The following is a 21,855-nucleotide window of genomic DNA, read 5'->3' on the forward strand; positions in this document are numbered from 1 at the left end:
ACTTGCGCCTGACGCAGCTCGTGACGGCAATTTGGCACACATAAATTCGACGATGCGGGTATTTTTTACAAAAGTATTGAGTTTCTGAATCAACCGCTTATCGATGGTGTAAAGATGGTGCTTTCTAGCTCTAATTATATTCTCGTCGGGTGACGATTATTTTCTGCTATTTTTAAACTCAATCAGGTCATTGTTGTTTCGTGCTCAACACCTTATCGGACTTCAATACACTCCGTTGCGCATATCTAGTTGCTTTTGATTAGGCGTTTGATCGCGTAATTTAATTGCCAAAGTTAGGTTTAGTCTCGGAATGGCTTGAGTTTCGATTAATCAATGGTTGTTTACCGCGAATATGTATGATATGGTGTAGGTCATAGAAAAAATTAAACAACGAACAATTAACTGCAGAATATGTTCAAGATATTTATTAACATTGACGTCGAAATGCGTGTTGCACGATACGACATTTCTTGCATAGGTATATACATATAGGATACCTAAACAATGTAATTAGTACTTGTGTAAACATAATCGTTCATCTTGACGTATAATAACTCTTATACCTACATGTATACCATTTTACAATACATTCAACAGGTGTAAACAATCAGTACAAAATATTATTTACCGTTTTGATTATAATCAATGCTACGTATAACCTATGGCATAGCTTGAATTGCATATAGTGACGATAAAAACCCATCGTATGCATGTGCAGTTAATAAACAGATAACAGTCGTAAAAATTAAAAATGGACAGGTGGCATTAAAACACGTACCAAAATGTGAAACTAAAAGGAAAAAGAAATAAAAATCGACTTGTAAACAGTCGTTGTAAATAAAGTGCATGTACCTATACGTACGTATAAAGATACAACATAGTAGCTCGTAACGGAAGTCTGTATTCACTTGATCGAATAATTTACTGAACAATAATATTTAATTTAAAGAAAAAAAAATTAATTTTATTCAATTTTTTCTTAGCTACTTTCGCAACATTTCTTTTCAGCCATTCGCATTTCATTTGACATATTCGTCAGATAAACATCTACCAGCAATAAGTTGCAGCGAAAATTTCCCGAACATGTACATCATAGTCTTAGAAATTAAAATTAACGAACGTCGATCATTAACTCGGAAAGTTACCTTTGGTATTGTTGGTTGTGTGTAACGTAGTTTAATTAATATCGTAATGTATCGGTTGTTTTGCAGGTCTTAAAAAATAACACAATATATTTGTTACTGACTAGAAATATACGTGTATACATATGTCATTTTTTCACTTTTACATTACATACGTTAAAATATGTATAAGCTTTTTTGTTGATTTTCGTACATTAAATATTTTCATTATTCGTAAGGCAATTTGTAGAGTTGGAATCCGTTTGCATAAATCTATATCCGAAGCCATCACCTCCGTCGCCTCTGTGACAAGCGATGACTTGAATTTACAATTAGATTACAGCGTTAATAACAGTAACAAGTTAGATTATTAATATCATTCTTTGATTCAGTTTTATCTTTAACAATTACAATCATAGTTTTGATTTTTCTTACTGTACATAAGAATTTTTAATTAACATAATATCCTACACCCTTGATTTTTTTTTTTTTTTCGGTTGAATAGTTTGCTTTTCTGATTATTATTATTATTATTATTATTTTCAACGTGCATATAGACACTCATACACGATAATAATTGAATTTCAATTAGCACAGCAAATTTTCATTTGATCCATTTTTCAGAACAGTAATATTTACACTCGACATTAACATTTCTCATCGGTTGTAATCTCATTGTCGTTCGACCCCTGCGTGACTTTGAAGAAATATTCAATCATTTTCAACACCATCTTTACACTATTTAATAATCAACGGAATCAGGTACCGCGTTACATTCTCCACGTACAATACATACCTATCTCAAGTCCTTTACACATATATTATTTCAGAAAGGCACCGTGCAGCCATTGTCAACACCGAACAAAGTTACTCAATTTTTTCGTACCAAGTATAACTATGATATATAATAAATGCAGTGCGTATGCAAATTAATGCTGCCAAATTGCCAAGATTAAAAATTAAGCCAGCCGAGTCACGTTGAAGCGATTTCCTAAAATCTGATTCCGATTTAACGCTGTTGGTAAGGAACGAAAAAAACAAAAAACCGTAACAAATAAATAAACGCGACTCATAGAATAATGAAAATTTTTTTACGCGATCGGTAAATATTAAACAAATATATGTATTGTCGCAGGGTTTGTTAATTAGCTGCGCATGCTCGTTGTCCGCGTAATATATATTTAGTAGAATTAATTACAACACGCGTGCGAATCGTCGATTGCGGGGCAATGAAAAATTGACAAATTTTTCATTTTTGTTTTTTCAAAATTCAGCGAGAGACCGGAAGATCGGTAATAATCATACCCGTGTCTCCCTGTATTTTTTCCGACGATTTCCGATCGCTCGCAAAAGCCAATCTCAGACTGCCGCCGCTGTAAGTTGAGGCTCCATTTCCTCGCTGACCGGAGTCGATGGAGCTTCCGTTATCGGAGTTGGCGGATCCCCGCTGCTGCCCCGATTGTCGATGGTCCCTGACGGCAAATTGATGTTTGAATAAATAATTAAATAAGACGAAATCAAGCCAGAAAAGGAATTTTTTCGCGACACATTAACATCACCATATAATGAAAATGGAAGAGTCCGTCGATCTGTTCGGCAATACGACCGAGTAAGTAGTCTGAAACTGACAGGACTCGGCAACCGAATGAAAAAGTTTTGAAAGAAAAATTGGAAAAGAGCAAAAGCTTCTGAAAAACGTAAAAAATTTGACATTTTTTTTTTTTTTTAAATAAGTATACAAACTGGGAAACACGTGATCGTTTATTTAGAAAAAGTATGTAATGTTTCTCGGTTCAACATTGAGAATCGATTTGTTTCCCTTAGAACCGGAAGTTCAAAATTAAACGGGAAATGGCAGTTTTTCATCGCCATCATTTGATCGTAAATTTTCCTCCGAGTTTCAAATTTTTTTTATCCATTCGTTATATTCAGTTGAAAGTTTGTTTTTCGTATTACAGAGGTTCAAAACCGTAAATAATCGTTGAAATTATAAAAAGTGATTTATATCGCCAAATAAAGTAACAATAATAAATACAATCACCCCGATCAATATTTCCACAATGATGTAAACCGCTTACCTGTAAATGAGCTTGCGCGACTTCTTCCCGAGCGGCAGATGCGGCACAGCGGTTTTAGGAAGGGAAAACTCGGGCGCATTCGTAACAGCACGTAAATGTAGGGATCCAGGGTGAAGTGAATGCATAGCAGGATGTCGGCGATCATGTTGAACGCAAAGATGAATTTTCCAACGATAACTCGCTCCTGTCCGATACTCGGCGAGTACTGGGCCAAGGGGATCGAGATCTGAAAGGAGAAATTAATCATCGAGATTTCCTCCGGAAACCCGAGTCGAAATTCAGCGTCTACTTTAAAGTATAACAGATTCTATTTCAATGCAATGTCGAACGCTAATTTGACGCCGAAAATGTCAACTTGCGAATTTTTCTCAGTGTGGAAGTTCGATGCAGGATTTGTTCTTAAATTTTTAGAACTCGGAGGGTCGATATGTGATTTCTAGGATCAATTTCCTTCAAAGTAAGCTTACACGAACCTTGGTAGGATAAAATTTTAGGCGTTAAATTTCGACTCAGGAAACCCTGTAATTCTAATTTCTTTTCCTATTCAATTCAGGCACTTGCATTTTTTAAACTCGATGGAATACGTTATCTCGACTATTGCAAACATCGACTACAATGAACAGGAATGAAAATAATCCCGACGTTTTCTATGCAAGTCGCGCGGGTATCGCGTTCGCACGATGTGTGTATGGATTTTGAAATTGCGACAGGAATGATTTATACGTTTATGTCGTCGTTTCGAACATACGTTACGAGCTTTTCTCACCCGTAAAGAAACCATTATTCGCATTTTTACGTATCTATATGCATACAGTATGGAGACGATAGATTTGTTTTGTTTTGAATATATAAATTATAATCGTTTTCGACTCGCGCATTGCAAAACGTGAGCTAGATTATAATTGGCCGGTGTGCGTGCGGATTTATTATATACGTGATCCGCAAATTCTCGAATTGTTATTGAGGAAGTGACGATAGCCAACGGAAATTCCAACCGATCATTATCGCTTCTCATTCTTGTTATTAGCCAAGGCTAAATAAAACCCCGCGTTTCGCGGGGCTGAAACCGTTTTGCAAATTGATTTATTACATTCTCCGTGCACGATTTATCAACCTGTCGTATGTACGGGACGTATGATTTGTCATTCTTTTTTAAAAAATTATCACGTATGTTCGTTGATCGTATCGCTAATTATTATCGGTACAAAGTAGAACGGTCCTGATTTCATTTACATTATAGGTCAACATACTTGTTTCGATTTTTAAAAAAGTTTTATTTTCAAAACGTGGCTTGCGGCTGGGATTAAATTTGAGAGATTTTCGGTACATTGGTAATTAATCAATCCCCCGGAGGATTCGTAGTAGAAATTTGAAATTCCCCTGGCTTGAACACTACGTTATCGTCGTCGGTTTCCTGTGTCGAAACCGATACCATTGCGTCTTGAATTTCATCCATGCAAATAAATTGGCTATAAATTCGTACCGCGGGAATAAGCCGCGACGTTATAAAAAAAAAAAAAAAATAATAATAATCACCAGCGTTCTCATTTTTTGTTTTTACGGTGCACGCGATTGATTGTAAATTCGAAGGATTGCGTTTGTAAAATTTCATAATTGCAAGTTTCAAATGTCAAGCTAAACTTCATCACATGAAATTTAAGATTGGCACAAAAGCTACTTAATAAAAAATTTGTAATCTTTGTAACTTTCGTAATCCCTTGTAATCGTTAACGATTTTCGTAATTGATTTTAATTTTCATTGAATCCTTCTGTAATACCTCACAATAATATCATTGAAATCCTGGAAATATTTTCAATCCCTTCGCAACCCAGCAGTAACCTTTTCAATTTTGCAATCCTTGCGACCGTTCGCCGTCTTTGTAATCCGTGTAACATCTCCATTCCCTTCAAATCATCCGTAATCGTTTCACAACCGCGACTCGTCATCTTTTTAATCGTGAAAATTGCACCCCAAAAAGCAAAAAACCCCCCGTGACGGAACGATGAATATTGTCTCGTATTCGTCACTAACCATCTGAGGCATCCAGCAAATGACGAACGTTATCGATAGCATGGCCATCAGTCGGGAGAAGGCCCTTTCTTCGGCTGTAGCGACGACTTCCGAGGGTGGACCGGTGGCTATGCTGAGAAGAGGCTTGGCTCGCGACGAGGCTCTTGACACCCTACGAATTACTGCCGATCGACGGCTCAATCTGCACAGTGCTCGAGACACTGCAAGATTGCACCAAACGATCGAGAGGCAGAGAACCGTGCCTGCGAAGAGAGAGAGAGAGAGAGAGATTAATATTTTTTTTCGTGCATTAAGTTGTACGTGGGGAACTCCATACGGACCTGAACAACGTCTGACCCTCGGACATTTCTGATTTTGTTTAAAAAAAAAATTTCCGCAATTGTCCCAACTCTCGAGCAGAACCTTGAATTTTTTCACATTTTTTATTCAACCGCATCAATTATTTGTAAATGTTTGAAGTAATTTTCGAAACGATCTTTTTTAATATTCTCAAAAAATACATGGAAACTGTATTTTCTGTTTCAAATATTTCAGGACCGAGTACGATTTTTTTCCCATTTTTTTGTCAACTCGAAACTTTGTTTGTACGGTTTGAAAATTCCCGAAGAATTCTCAGAACTTCTGTTTTTCACTTAGAACATTTCTAGACCAGTTGTATCGCGGAGCGATTTCTGCTTATTTTTTTCGCACATTCTACTTTTTTTTATCAACTTCGTAATGAAACCGTCAGAACAGAAATGTTCCAAGTAAAAAATAGAAGTGTCGACAATTTTTTGGGAATTTTCAAACTGTACGCGCAACATTTTAAGTCGATCAAATAAATTAAAAAGTAGTGAAAATTTTTTTTAAAAATAAAATAGGCCTATCATGGTCTCGGTCTTGAGATATTCGGAATGAAAAATACAGCTTCTAAAAATTGTTTGAAAATTTGACAAAAGGCGTTTCCAAAATCACGTTCAAATATTTATAAATAATTGAGCGGTTGAACAATAAATTTGAAATAATTCAGGGTAATGTTTCAGAATTGAAAGAATCGCAGAAAAACTTTGAAACATATGATCAAAAATAGTGAGGGTCAGACGTCGGTTCGGTTCGAATTTCTTCATTAACAATAAGCCGGAGGATGAAAAGAGAAGTTGCGAAATTAGTTCTTACCGAAGAAGAAGAAAACGTAGGCGTAGGCGATGTCTTCGACGTTTTTCGCGTCTCTGTAACGGAGGCACTTCCCGTTTTTGTAATCGGGTGCCGAGCCCTGCTGATAATAATCGCCGAAACCAGCGAACGGCATAAAGCACAGGATACCAGAGACGAACCAGAGCAGAATTATGCATCGAACTATCACCGGATACGTCACCTGCTGATTGAAAGAAAAATTTCCTCGGTTAAAATCGAGCCGCAGTCTTAACGAATGATCAATTGCTTCGGTTACGAGGAACTTTGCAGCCACCCTCGAGTTACCTGTCGTAATTATGAAAAAATTTCAATGCAAACATTTGATTTCGTTCTCTCCGTAACTCGACATGTTTTCTTTTTGTTTTTTTTTTTTTTTTTACCGACTTTGTCAGTCAATTAATTAGAAGAAATTTTTAAACGTTGAAAAATTCCCGAGACAACGATAAGTGAGAAAGTCAAGGTGGATAATATCCGAGAGTTAAATGAACGTAGTAAAATCACCGGTATCCTTAAATTTAAATTTGAAATGTCACCTGCGATGGTTCAATGCGAATAACAATCCGATCGATCGGCATACGCCTCGCGATCACCGTGAAGAATTACATAGCATAGAAACTTCGAATGAAAATTCTAACGCGCGGGGTTGAACGTCAACGATCATTTATTTGCCGGGTGTAATTCGGTTGTCGCATTAAATAGCAGTTCTTATTATTCTTCATCTCGTCTCAGTTTGTCACCCATGCAGATTAGGCGGACAGGCATTCAATGTTGTAAATTAAACGCACGTGTGAGTTACTCGAAACACGCGACTAGTGTAAAAATTAGGTACAAGGTGGATCCGAGACGCGATATATAATTCGTCGCGACAGGAAACGGCCGAGTCACGTACATGCACGTATGATCGAAGATCGATTATTGATTGGCTCGTGAGTTGACCTCTCTGCGATTGTTTAATGATTGGATGGATAGCGTGTGAGGGAGAGAAAGAGAGGTACGTACGTCGGAAAAGCACCAATTCATCCCATCTTCGTTAGTAGAAATGTGCCCCCCTCCGATATGATATTGACAAGTGGTAATTGGTTTCAATTTACGATTATAATTGCCTTCTTCGATTTTCTGTTAAGAAACATCGGGGGCGTCGAACAATTTCTCACTGGCCGGATCAATTTTTTATATTCGCGTGTAACGTTGAAGAAATCATCACTCAAAAGATGAGAAAGATCAATCTCAGAATGTAGATAAAAATTCTGCCAGGTACATTTAATCTGTCTGTCATAAGTTTTCCTTGTGAGGGAAATTCAACAATTAGCGATTATTTGCAAAGATTCGTCGAGTTCGTTAAAAGTCTTACTCTTCGACGAAATTCTAAGAATACTACGAGAAAAAAAATGTATGTTCATTGGGTCTAATATATCAATTATCTTTCATAAAAAAAACTGGCAATTGTCATAACTGCTAGTTTTTTTTTTTACGAAATTCCACGGTCTTCTACGAAAGAAAAAAATCAATTCTGTCCGTGTCAGATTTTGTAATCACGTTTTATAGAAAGTTGTAAATTTTTACAATTTTTCGTACAAGTTTGTAATTTTCTATGCGAAATACTACGATTTTCGAATACTTCTCACAATTTCCAACGAACGAAACTTTGCCGTATTTCGGATTAGACATTATTTTCACCAGGCATACGAGAAAATAATTAGCTACGCAATTTGTTGCATTCGTATGCAGAATTTGAAAAAGTGTTTTTGTAAAAACGATATCAAGTTCGTGGATAGGATTTTCACCCTTCTTCGTCAAGTTCGAACAAGCAAGTATCAGAGAGTCGGAAGTCCTCATTACCCGAAATTCACTATCGCTGATTTGTAGTTTCGAGGCGACGAGCCTTCGTCGAGCGAAGCCCTCCAATTACGCGAATCAGGAAATGGAAAATTCGGGCTAATTACGCAATGTTGGGCAAGAAACATTTTAATTACAGGCCATTGGCTGGTCTGTTTGCTTTGCAAATGAGCCGATGACAAGGCGGAAGTTGGACGGCGAAGCCCTTGTCGCGTAGCTTCTTTCCGGCCCAAACTTGAAAACAAACCAAGGCGAGACCCGCCCGATCCAAGGCTGTGAACTCAATTTAAGTGCCGCGCTGTCGGACCTTTTCAAACTTGTATTCCAATCGCGTTCCGGAGACTTTTCTTTTCCACTCGCACTATGCAGCAAGTATCCCACGTTTTTTCCTCACCTCTATCTCTGGATCTTAAGCATTGACTCAAGTAAATCACGAAATTCTAATTGTAACCCCATTCGGACAGTTATTAATAAATATCTACGGTGTTGTTAAAATTTTCGATATTATTAAGGTTAGTATCTAGAATGTGATAGTAATGTGATTGTGCTAAATGATATTGATTACCGTTCCACCCTATCTTTCTTTCCTGGTTGATCAACGGTCCGTGAGATTATTTTTAATTCAATTGTTGATGTATAATACTTGTGCGTTTTTGTGCCGTACGGTTTGTTGGAAGTCTAGGTAAATAAGTCGAATCGCTTTAGATTTCCATAGCATAATATTGTTCAATCGGTCGACACTTTTTCCTTCTTATTCTCACAATCGCGATTCAATGCCGTTTGAAACGTGAGGAGAATCGTTTTTCTGATAAACGTTGTAAAGGAAAAAGTCGTAATAAATTTCACTTCAGCTATCGAAGGTGTATTTTTTTCAATCAATGACGTTTTTCGATTCAGTACATAAACGGTTTCGACCCGTATGGACTGTGCTTTCATTTTTTTCTATAATTTTTCTTTTCGAAATGTCCGATGCGGAGACTCGAAAGAAAAACCACGTTTTTAACTTTATCCGAAACGCTAAATGTTTTTATTCTTGGTTCTACGGTTTTTCAATTGAATCTATAAACATAATTCCAAATTACGATTTTTCCCGACAGATTCTTAAATTGTTATTAAAATTGTATTATTTATATGGCACTGTGAATTTTATTCGAAGAATAATTACGACGCTTGACCAAATCCAGAATCTTTCACTCACAGCTTCAAATTAAGGATATTAAAATGATATTTTAAGACTCGCGTTCAATCGCATTGACCTTCCGTTAAAACCACTCTGTACAAAATTAACGAACGTCCACTAATTACACATGGATTTGATGGTTTATATTCGTTTGCAGAATTGCGAGTAGCCAATATTCGTGACGAGCTTACCGTGTTCGGATTATACACAGCTAATTTAGAATTTGCGCCACGAAAGTTCGCGTGTGCTGAATTAGACGTAGGGAAAATTTTGCAGACACGAAAATAAAGCTCCCTTAGGTATAAATGTATTAACCAACTGTGGGTGCGTTTAACGGCTACCTGCATAAATTTTACACGAGGCGCAGCGATCGTTATAATTGTTGATTACCAATTAATTACGACGTTGACTTTATCGATAAACAATATCCGTTAAGAATGTGGCTAATTAATTAATTCTCTTGTTCGGTAAAAAATGATTTTATAAACACGTCGAGTGGAAAGTTCTTACAGACAATACTTGCATACAAATGATTTGGATAAAGTTTCCTATCGGTTCATATATCCATATACATATGTATAGTTATTTACGTAGGTAATCGACAATGATCAATTTGAATTGACTGTCGACGAAACTTTGTTTCCAAATAAGAATACGATACCGTTAAAATGTTTTATTCTCCTAAGGAAATCTCGAGAGAAATTAATTTAATTAAAAATTAAAAATTGGGCTGCAACGATGGCTGAAAAGGTATATTTCATTTATTTATTTTTTTCTTTCTTCTATTAATTTTTCGCGTTTCAGCGAAACGAGGGGATTTCATATTGGTGCAAACGATGAATCATCATCGTCTGGACGTCATTCACAGCTGCAAGCAGGCCGGAATGATTGTACGTACACATATTGAGTAAGATTTAATTTTGAATGTCGTTGAAAAGTTGAGGCTCGAGTGATTGGCGTCTCGGAGCTTTCAAACGAACTTTACCGCTCTATATATCTGTATTATGCGCCGCTTACTGCAGACGGCTGAAAATCCATTAGCTAATGACACGTTGAGCTTGAAGTGATGCGTCAAGTGTTGCACCAGTGTCACCGCGTCTTTGTGTCAAGGGTAGGTTCAGGCGGCAATCGCTATTTTTTTAAACAATAATCTTACACGTAGGCAGTTTTCTCGGTGTCAACGGTCAAAAAAAGAAAAAAAAAACAGACAAATGTGTATTAATTCACGCTTCGGCCCGGATGGGAGGGGGGTTCTTCGGAACTGTAATAATTTATTGAACAGAACCTTGTTACAATAGAAATGTGTTATTAAACAATATAATAATGAGATAAATTCAAAAGATTTTCATCAATGTATGAGTTACTTTGTTTTTTTACCGATACTTGATCATCGTTTACAGTCGAATGAGATTGGGGTCAGTCTGACCCCGTGTGGCAGCAGTGTCATTTAAGAGAGATGTGAAATCTAAGGGTCGAGTTTCAATCGTGCTTTTATTATGAATCAAAAGACATGTACTTGGCACGAGTACTTTTTTCTAAAAAGCTATCCGAAAACTGTTGAACCGTAATCGCCTGCTAATATAAAGTGTAGATCGATCTATCATGTGTCGCAAAGCAGACTGCAATGAAGCGAAAAGTAGGATAAAAGGAAAAGTCTGCAGGTCGAGCTGCCGGCACGGAATTGCGAAAGACGCGTCGACTCAATTTTAAACTTCTCCGTCATTTTGGTGATCTCTAATAGATGTTCGCCGATCGTATAACACGCCTGGCGCCGCCAAGCGTGTTCATTTTTTTTTTTTTTTTTTTCGCTGTTTCTTGAAAATTTTCAACGAAACACATACCCGCCTAAATATCTATAATAAATCTGGCCGAAGAATTCTCAAATTTTTACCACGTGGGATGAAAAACAGAGAGAGAAGGAAATTTGTAAATAACAAAGTTGCGAACCAATTCGGTGCAATAAATGACGAAATATTCTTGCAGTTGCAATTCGTTGGGGGAAAAACGGTAAACAACTAGAGGGAAATTATATGCATTGCCCCGCGTTCAGGCTACTGCCTGCATACGTTGTTCCACTTTTGAGAAACTCCTTGCGGTGTAGAAGACTCGCTGATCGTCCACCGCGATTCATCATTCATCGTTGATCATTCGGTCGGAATACTGCGTCATCATAAACACGTTTGCGGCCAGGCCATTCGCCTTTGTAATGTGTATTCAATATGGGGTGCGTTATATGTATCGACACGTGACGAACTGTATAATGTTTACTTATTAAGGACGAGTCACGCGGCTCATGTTTGCTGAAACGTGATGAGAAGTAGGAAAAATCATCGTCGATGTATGCGTATTACGATCATCCTGCGAGTTGAATTTTCTTTAAGAATTCGGACGATAATCGAAGTAACGAGAAAGAAATGCGCAACATGCAACTCTGAGTAAAATTTCATTTGTCACAGTAACTAAAAAACTTGACTAAAACAGGTATCGTTAAAGAAAACTGTTTGAATATTGTTCGAATTACGAAAAATGAGCTATCGTCGATCCTTTTTTGGTTATTGCAACGCAAAATCAGTTTCTGAGGTTTACTCTACTTTTTTAGCTAAGCAAGGCTTTGACGTCAATTTGTTGTTGCACGAGCATTATGTATTCTTACGCGATAAAAACGAGGAAAATATATCGCACCATTCGAGTCTGCATCGATGAAGGTACATTTTTATTCTTATCTCGTTGCGTAAATTTCGCAGCCAACTAAATTTGAGTCCGTCGAAAAGAGGTGCAAGGATGCATCTGCTGCGGATGATGCAATCATCCCGAGATAATCGAGCGTCGTTAAATAATTACCATGCATTTTATGCCTACGTGCCGTTCGGCTCCACGGAACTATTACAATTTTTCGGAAACGCTGAGATGCGCGGGTCGAGTTCACGTAAGTCCAACTTTGAGCGATGATCGCACGCCCCGAAAATTCAAGAAAAAACTATAATCGACGTCGTTAGACTCGCTGAGACACGAGTTACGATGTAATAAGTGCTGTTAATTGGTGACGAAAACTGTAATATAAGGCAACAAACGCGTCATAATGCGAGGATTCTTTGTTCCTTTGTAAAATTAATTTTTGCCAAAAAATTGGCAATTTTTCTTCTTCCATTCGCCGAACCGAAGCGACAGAGAGTCGAAAATTCCTCGAGGTTCTTGAATGGGCGTGTCATCCCAAGTGATTATCCTTTTTATTACGCGACACGTGTCAGCGCTCTTCTTCCACGAGGATAATCGATCCCGGACACGATATATGACGTGTGCGAAATTGATCAAGTTAAGAGAGAAAATGTGTGTATGTGTGATATAGATTTTGTCCGAGTCCATTCGCTTTAATCTCTAGTATCCCTTGTTTATTCCAAATATGATGAGTTCGATTGAACAACTTCGATTTAGTTAATTTGTCAAAATGATTTGGTCACGCGAGTTCCTTGATTCAAAATTTGAGTCATATCAATCACCCGTCTTCTTGATACAAAATTCGCATTAACTTTGTTGAATTAAGTAAGTTTTTTTGTATTCGAATCGGATGAATATCACTTGACTCAAACAATTCTTTCCCTCTGTGTGGATTAGTGAAAAAAGAAATATCCTGCATATGTTTTGTTAATACTAATAACAACACCGGCAATTTCTGATTAAAAAGATTTGTAGGTATCGTTATAACGTATTTTGTATGCCTGTACATGTAGATATACGCATAGGATCTTGATTAGCGTACGTGATCGTTGAAAAGCACGGTTCGTTATTCCCACGGTTGTTTGTCTAATCAGGGTTAAAATATACTCTCTTATCATCATCCAGACTCAGGTACATACATGTTATATTTTCACGCGTAACTAACTCATTCAACCGATCTCGTTACCCTGCACTGCAATATCAATTATACCCGCTGCGAAAATTTTTATCATTCAAGCCGACAAGATCAGAGACTCACACTCGTGAGATGAGAAATTTATACTTTTCACTATTACTCCAACTAGTTTCTCTCTACCATTAATCGAAAAACAAAATTCCTCGCAGGTTAAAAAATTACAATAAATTTAATTTCAATACTTTGATCAAAGAATCTGTCGCGTCTTACTATAATTGCGCGTGTGTGTGTTTCTTTTTTTTTTTCAATACTGCAATAATTGTAAATAGTTGAGTGGCAACAACAACATTTGAATCGTCGTTTTAACGCCACTCGTGTTTTACTCAAACATACGAATGCATCGGAAACTTCTTGTCAAATATTCGAAGGGAGGACCTTCGGCGAGGCTTTGGGAAGGTCGGAGTTCAATCCGAGTATAGAAATATGGTGCGTGCCACGAAGCACGCGTGCGTTTATTGAGATCGCCTTTCGTAGACTTAGTAAACACGCAGGCACACAAGCGCGTCGAGCGAACATTGACGCGTTTGAATTTACGTGTCTCGACAAATAAATCATACGTATAAATAAGTATTCAGAAACGAAATAGTTCGGTGAACGCAAACTTCGATATCGATAACGATTGTTCTTATTTATCGATAGATATTCTCGATGTGCTCTCTCAGTTTTGACGGTAAAATGTCTGTTTGTTTCTCTTCTTCTATTTATTTATTTTTCTTTTATCATTCGACTGGCGAAGTTAATCGCAAATGTAATCTACCGCCCACGAGTAATGAAATGCGATTCGCTGTTATGGCAATGAATATTACGCAACGAAATATTAAATTATCGAGAGCGTCTCGCTATCTCTGATTTTGTTTAAAAAAAATTTATGCGAATTGTCCCAACTCTGAATCAGAACCTTGAACTTGTTCAGACTTTTTATTCAACTGCTCAATTATTTAGAAATGTTTAAAGCTATTTTGTAAAGGATCCTTTTTAAAAATCTCAGAAACTGTATATTCTATTCCAAACATTTCAAGACCGAGCCTTGGCACATTCAACTTTTCTTAACAACTTCGTAATCAAATCGGTACGGAAATATGTATAGGTATATATATGTATGAAGAGAGAGAGAGAGAAAGAGGGGGAGAGAAAGATGCGAATTAAAATCCTCCGACCGATTTACCGCAGTTCCAGTTCCCGATCGAATCGAGAAGCGGAAATGTAACTGCGTATAATTTATGATTTTTTCGGATGCTTTATAGGGTAATTAATTTGTCACCTGTGAGAAAAGAAGAAAGAAAAAATTCATCCGGAACAAGACGATCGTCCGGTTGTACGTCAAGAATAACGTAAAACTTTTCGTCCGTGCGGAGTAAAAGTGGTTCGTCGTCTATTTTTGTAACCACTTTACATTTCACCCCGCGAGTCGATGTTCGATAGCGTTACGAAACAATAAGGCTGTACGTCCATGCGCGTATAAGATTTGGATGCTGACTTTGGACTCTCGGCTTATTATTTATCCTCTCAATTAAATTACCTCCCATCCTTGTCGTCTCGTTTATCGTGTACATTTATTTTTGTGTTTTTTGTAAACTTCTCGATTGTGGTAAAAAATGAAAATAGTTAACTAAAAATTTCTCTCACTGTATGTATTTAAGCCTGTATTTTTCTTTCAGACACTTACGACTATACGTATAATGTAAAACACATATTAGCGATTTGACTGACTTGTGCAGTGAGAAAAAACAAGAAGCCATCAGCTTATCAGTTTTATACCGCAACAGAAATTATAGTTGTAGAAAAGACTTGTTCGCTGTACACTCATTGATTTCAACAAAAGTGTTTATAAATAAATGTTATAAACAGTGTTTCGATAATCTGTAAATTTTACACTCCAATAACACGTAATGTCTTTTCTATTTTCAACACAATTTTCCATAATCGTGTTTCCCAGTCCGGAGTTAACGCAATAAAAACTTCGAAAAGAATAAAAATAAAACCGAACAACAATTTCGTATATCTATTGTACCGATAACTTTTGTAGCGAAAATATTTACCCAATGCCCATATCGTGTGGCGTATGATAATAAAACGTGGCTCTGGGTCAAGGCTCGTAATTTCTTAGTTTCTCTTCGTACGTTCTCTACAGCTACACTGAGATTTCGAGTAAAAAACGCCAAGGCAAAATTGCTGCGGTGTACGATTCGAATCTTTAACAACATCCGGAAACCATTACTACATTATATATACACATATATGTTTAATAGTCTGCTGCGGTAAGAAAAACACCGGAAAGATTTGGTGAAAAAATCTAACAGACATTCCGATGCGCGTATATAGGTGCAGATGTGTGTTATAATTGTACGTATACCCGAATCTTTACCTCCGGATGCTTTTTTTTTACAGATTAGACGCGTGTTTTAGGGCGATAACAAACTAGATATACGCGTTTTGTGCAATAGAACAAAGTGTGTAACGCGTTACGTAGAGTGAGCGCACTATCTCCGGCTTGTTAATTTTTATTTTTATATTCTCTCTCTCTCACTCTCTCTCTCTCGCTCTCTGTCTGTTTTTCTTTCTCTATCGATTAAAGCGACGACAAAAGTTAATCGAAAAATGTGGAAAACACGACAATCTTGTATCGGTGCAAAAAACGATAATCTTTGTTATCAAATCTTTTGCGGTTACTACAACGTCCTCAACTATTTACACTTTTTGCCATAACCGTAATATACAGTCTTGGGTATCACGAAATAGAAACAAGCGGGTTTAGACTGGCCAAGTTCATAGAGAGAGAAAAAGAAATGGTAATATCCAATTCGAATTTCGTACTTTAAATTCAGATTCGTGATTGATGATTTTAAAGCCTTCGGATAGGATATTATATGAAAATGTGACGACTTTTTTTACTTTTAATCACTATTATGGATCCGTCGTTAAAAATTTTGGAAGTCTGACCTTGGATTCGTTATCGGTGATCCAAAAAACCACGACCTATCAATTTCTACCAAAATCGCAATGTTTTTAGATTTCTTTCCAACGTATAGAACGGCAATTTTTGGATGTCGAGAAACCTTCGAGTACTAATTTTCATCGAAATCCAAATGTTTTTAGTTTTCTTTTCAGCTTATCGATTGAGCAAATTTTAAATTTTGCAAATCTGACCTTAGATTCGAGATCAGCGATCCAAGAAACTTCAAGGCACCAATTTTCACTCAAATCCATTCATCCATTCTCAAGATATCGTCATATGTGTTTTTTAATTTTTTTTTTTTTTGAATTTTGTCATTTAAATGATTAAAAAATTACCGAACCGATCAAAGCCAAAATCTAATCATTTCTAATTCTGAAAAAGCCGCGTTGATCGAGACAAAAATCATTGAAATCCGACGACTAGTTCTCGAGATATCGTCGGTCTAAAAAATTGATAACTTTTAAAAACTCAACTTTTCATTCCCGGGCTGATTACAATAAGTTCCTTTTTTTCTCTAAAAACAAAGAAACTTGAAGTTAAATTATTTTTAAAACTGTAACCAGAAAATCGAATCCAACTTGCGATACGATTCTTTACGTTTACGTGGACATTCTTTTCGCAATTATTGCGATAAAATTATTGCGGCACATATCGGTGCAGCAATAAATCGATGATCATGGCGTTACTTGACTGAAAAATTTTTCGTAAACTTTGCAATAGCCAGAAGATTTGGTATCGGAAGCTATTATAACCTGAATCACGGTAATTCGTAATTCCTCCGATATTTCGGAAACGTTTTTGTAACGATCACACTTGAATCATACGTTAACGCTAAGCGTGAAATTCTTGACGACGTTCCCTCGACTCACCTTCTGGTAAACGAAAGGCCTCGTCAGAGCGAGCCAGCGTTCTACGGCCATCACAATCGCCACGCACCCGCTAAAAAGGCCGAAAAATCTCCAGACGACTCGAAGGGCGCAGAAAATCCGGGTTTCCGCATCTTCGACGTAAAGAGTGAGGTGCATTTGAACGAGCATTCCTAGCAAGGCGACGAGGTTGTTCGTCGCCAGACAACGCAGCATCAGGAGGTGCTTCCGGTTCCTTCTCTGAACAAAAAGAAAACGGAATAATGAAAAGACGATGAACAAAAATCGCACAGAATCTTGAAGAGAGAAAAAAAAAATGAATAAATAAAATAGAAATTGAAAAAATTGGAATTGGCAGGAAGAAAGAGAGAAGGAAGGCTCTCAAACTTATCGTCAGATTTCCAGATTTCTATTTTCTGCAATTTTTTTGAAAATCTTTATTATTATCGTAATTTTAGACATCTTCGGGACAAATTCATTTGTGTAACACAGCGATAAGAATTCGGATGAGTGACAGATGATTAATGCGGAAACATTTTTCAAAAGATAACCCCCAGGGTTCATCTCTGTGTCTTTATTAAACAAACGTCTAATTATTGCGATAAAAATAGCGATGTATTAAATTAAAGTAACTGTTGAAAGATTTGATGAATGTTTTATCAACACGCAATAGTTTTGCGTAACGTTGATGATCAATTACACGTTGGAGATTAGTTGTTATTACACGAACCCAAGTTCGGTATTCGGATAAAGAATAAATTAGGGTGAGAATCTTGTAACGTCGAGTCAGACTCTTTTACATAATTACGCGTCAATATTACGTAGCTAAAATCTGTCGACTATAGAATTTGCCTCATTTTTTACCGGGTTGATATACGTATTTTAACTTTTAATTGAAAATTTCTTTTTCGAAAATATTTATCGTGTCCACCGCTGGTTAAGAGATTTAAGGTAAATGTCAAAAAATCATGATCATTATGTTCAAGGAAATGATTTTGCTCGTTGATAAAGCGGGAAATACGTAACAGGAAGGAAAACTCGCTTCCTTCTTCAGTGGTAAAATTAGTTTTAACCAGCGTAGAAGGTCGCGTGTATGAATAATGTATGATAAAACAGCGAATATGTATCGTTAACTATTTATTATTATTCTTCTCTTGTCAATTTAAAACCGAAGCTTTCTGCTTTCCAAAAACCTTGATTAAGCTGGTTCCACCGGTTCGTTTGAATCGTAAATTTTATCAACGAAGATTACGATCGGCAAGAGGAACAATCCGGAAATAGTTTGAAAAGAAAATTGAGCACCATTTTTAAAAGTTGCGAAGTCGAAGTTTTTTGCTTTCGAAAAAGTTTGAATTTCACCGGACGTTTTTACAGATCAGTACAGATTTTTACCAGCAACAGGAACAATCCCGAAATTGTTTGAAAAGAAAATTTCGCAGTATTTTTAAAAGTTGCGAAGTCGAAGTTGTTTGCTCTCGAAAAAGTTTGAACAGGCCGGATTTACCGATAAGTTCAGATTTCGAACCGCATGAGGTATGAACTGGTAACAGTTGTTACAGAATATCGTAACAGTCAATTCCCTTCAGGCATTTCCTTATCGATTTGAGAAACATGAGAAACTTACCTTATCGCGACTGAAGAGGATGACGAGGGCTGATATATTGCCGACGACACCGGCGATGTAAACGAGGGTTAGAATTGTCTGGGCTAGAAAGTTGACGTGTCGTTTTGGCTTTATAATCATCATCGTGATATTCAACGGATCGTCCAATTTCTCAGCCTCCACGACGAAGCTGGCGTTAGAAATTTCCTCCACAAAATCCTCGTCCATTTCAAAGATTCGACGTCTTCAAATGAAAGGAACTTTTTTTCTCTCTCTCTTTCTCTCTCTTTTTTCACCGTACCCTCAAAAAGGTTCGTAAGAAAATTTGTCTTTTTGACCAGCAGTTTATAATATATATATATATATATATGTTTTTTTTTTTCTACCCTTATTTTTTTATCCCCCTGCCGTTACCGGTTTTTCAATTTTCTTCTTTTAAAAAAATTACAAATTCTTAGTCTCGATTTTGTAGACGATAGAAACCCACGCGTGCATAGCTCAAGATCCGGCAGCTTTTCACGATCGTAACTTGTTTACTTCGTAAACTTGGCAACTATGGATGGGTATTAGGCCCTTTCAGGCCCTACTCAACTAAACCTATACTTGCGGCTCGGCTAGTGTTAGACACGCACTTCCTAGCCTCTCAGTTTATCCGTACACATTTACGCATGCACATGCATGTATTCAGGCTCGAAAGTCAATCGGTTATGTCCACGTATCGAAAGAAATGTCCTCGGCGATCACGTATTGCGATGATCGAAATGCCTTGATTCAAATATTTGGAACCAGTCTTTATCTTTCCTTTTCTTTTCTATGCTTTTCTTTCTTTCGTCAATAGAAGAACTCCAAAATCACGAGTGATTTCTCATTTTCGTTTTACACTCTGTTGTATAATTATATCTTTCACCTGTAAACTGTGATATTATAATTGTGTTACGTTGCGTTTACACCGATGCAGGATAAAATTTTATTAACGACCAGTGTACACAATGTTATTGTATGGATATATTATACTGTATAGATTACACGAAAGGAGTGTATAAGTTAAATTTTTTTAAGATCGACAGAAGTCTGTTAGAAAATTGAAAAATGTTTTCCGTTCCTCGGATTTTCGTCGACGTCGTCTTTTTACGTATACAATTTGTAAATGCACAAGTTGTCTCGTTTTCTTTCCTTTTTTGTTTTACGTGCCGCTGTGCTTCCTCACTTTGTACATTACGTATGTACCATGTATTACGCGATAGCCGATCTCTGTTGAAAATTGTTAATTTTCCTGCGGCGTTATTTTCCTTTCTTTTTTGAAAAATTTCAATGAGAATAAAGAAAAATCCTCTCAGGATGCTTGTATCGTTGATATCGAATTACGGTGATGATAATTGGTGCAATTACTTCTATGGGACTGCGACACACACGTTTTTGCCAAATGTTTGTTGGCCCGCTGTTGCCGCCTCACTGATTCAAGCCACGCGGGAACACCGAGTTTTGTTTACTACGTTCATACGCGAGAGAAAGAGAGGGAGAGAGAGAGAGAGAGAGAGAGATTCGACGAGTGGAATGCAGAGGAGAGGAGAGGAGAGGAAAGACCGAGGAAACGGGCATCCATCCATCCATTCTAAGCGGTGTTAAGACTTAGATATGCTCAGACTCGCCTCTTTTCGTCATTGGGTTGACATCGTCTAATTGCTGCAAGCAGCACATGTCGGAGGGACCGAAGGTTTCATGTCTAATGTCACGTTGCAAGTATAATTAGGAAAAAAGAGGGCGAGAAAAAATCGGACTCGTCTAATATTATTTCACGATTGGTATAATTAGACAGCTGTTGGAATAGCGCGCGTATCTAATGAAGTAATGATAGGGGGTTGGAAATTTTTGTTTCTTACGGCGAAGTGTTATTGGCATTTGAGCTGTTATTTTAGGCAGATGAAAGTACCAAATCATTGTCATATTGATGAAACGTTCGAAACAGAGAAAATTGCCAAATTTTTGGATAAAAAATAGTTTTTATGGCTATTTGCAGGCGTAGTAAAATTTGAAAAAAACATAGCATGTCATTCTATAGGTCGTAACACGTAACATGACGTTTTTGTTTTTTCATCGTACTCTATGCAGCGGTTTGGGATAAAATCTGAGTCAGAAAATGCAATTTTCGTCGTAAGCGATATTTTTAGATCGAAATATCTCAAAATACTGAAGTGATGGTAAAAAACAGGCAATGCAGTCGTATTTATTGCCAAATAGATCGACTCATTCATTTGCCAATGTTTCGAGCAAATATTTGCAAAGCTGTGTTATTTTTACGGTGATTTAAAATGTCGTTGAAATTATTTTGCAACGTACGGTAAATATTTTTTACACAGAACCGTTTGAAAATTTTTAAGTTTCTTGATCCCTTGGTGAAGAGGAAAGAGAAAAAAAAGGCGGTCCATTTTAATGAAGCCAAATACGTATTATAAGCAGAACTTGACAAAAAATTATCGAATTCACTGTTCAGCGAATCGTCCGAAATTGAGCAATGCGTTGTAGAAAAAAAAAAAAAACTTGAATTATTATGAAATACTGTGACAGTCGCTTGAGAAAGAAGCCAATTTGTTTTTTCTCTTTTTTTTTTAAACTCTAATTGTAAGAACAGAAAAAAAGAATTTCGGCGAATTCATGGTTCAAAGTTCAATGTACACATTTTTTGTATTACTATCAAAAAAAAAAAAAAAAAATCGCAGGCTTGAAATGTATAAAATTGTTATAATACAAAACCGTTTAATTTGTGAAACGATTAAGAAAGTTATTGCCGTACGTTTTTATCGGACGTTGTAAATTTTGCCGTATTTTCGAATATGTACATCGGAATCGGAGTTCAGTATCAGAAGATAACGAAATAACTGAAATATTCGTATTTGCGCGTTATTTTAAATTATATCGAAGAAATTTTTTCATCAGTTGGCAATGAATAACTATATTATATTATTTACGTACACTGTTTATAATTGCATAAAATTGTAAACAATGTAATTTATCTACAGTTGAATTAAAATTTTTCTAGTCTGCTAATTCTCTTAATCGATATAAATATTCATTTTACATGATATTACCGTTAGTCATGTCT

General features: G+C 36.6%; 2 protein-coding genes across 5 annotated transcripts in view; one reads left to right on the forward strand and one right to left on the reverse strand.

Annotated features, from left to right (window-relative positions):
• Positions 1 to 21,855, forward strand: part of LOC124223589 (alpha-taxilin) — a 35,114-nt gene that overhangs the window by 1,965 nt on the left and 11,294 nt on the right. Inside the window, exon 1 of one of the 3 annotated variants that reach the window (XM_069137882.1) lies at positions 10,236 to 10,310. The exons of the other annotated variants lie outside the window; for them this stretch is intronic. The gene's annotated coding sequence lies outside the window, so the exon portion shown is untranslated. Of the gene's footprint in view, positions 1 to 10,235; positions 10,311 to 21,855 lie in introns of those variants that run through there. 3 annotated transcript variants of the gene reach the window in all.
• On the reverse strand, positions 399 to 20,194 carry LOC124223595 (prostaglandin E2 receptor EP2 subtype). Of its 2 annotated transcripts, none has more exons than XM_046635750.1 (6): positions 18,777 to 20,194; positions 17,156 to 17,392; positions 6,387 to 6,585; positions 5,232 to 5,473; positions 3,200 to 3,425; positions 399 to 2,593 (listed from the first exon to the last, which is right to left on the reverse strand). In XM_046635750.1, exons 1-6 carry the CDS (start codon positions 18,981 to 18,983, stop codon positions 2,481 to 2,483), a joined length of 1,224 nt encoding a protein of 407 aa, XP_046491706.1. In that variant the 5' UTR covers positions 18,984 to 20,194; the 3' UTR covers positions 399 to 2,480. The 2 variants fall into 2 exon arrangements, with proteins under 2 accessions (XP_046491706.1, XP_046491705.1); XM_046635749.1 differs by having other exon boundaries at positions 6,387 to 6,588.

This window comes from Neodiprion pinetum, chromosome 7, assembly GCF_021155775.2.
Source record: "Neodiprion pinetum isolate iyNeoPine1 chromosome 7, iyNeoPine1.2, whole genome shotgun sequence".
NCBI lineage: Eukaryota > Metazoa > Arthropoda > Insecta > Hymenoptera > Diprionidae > Neodiprion > Neodiprion pinetum.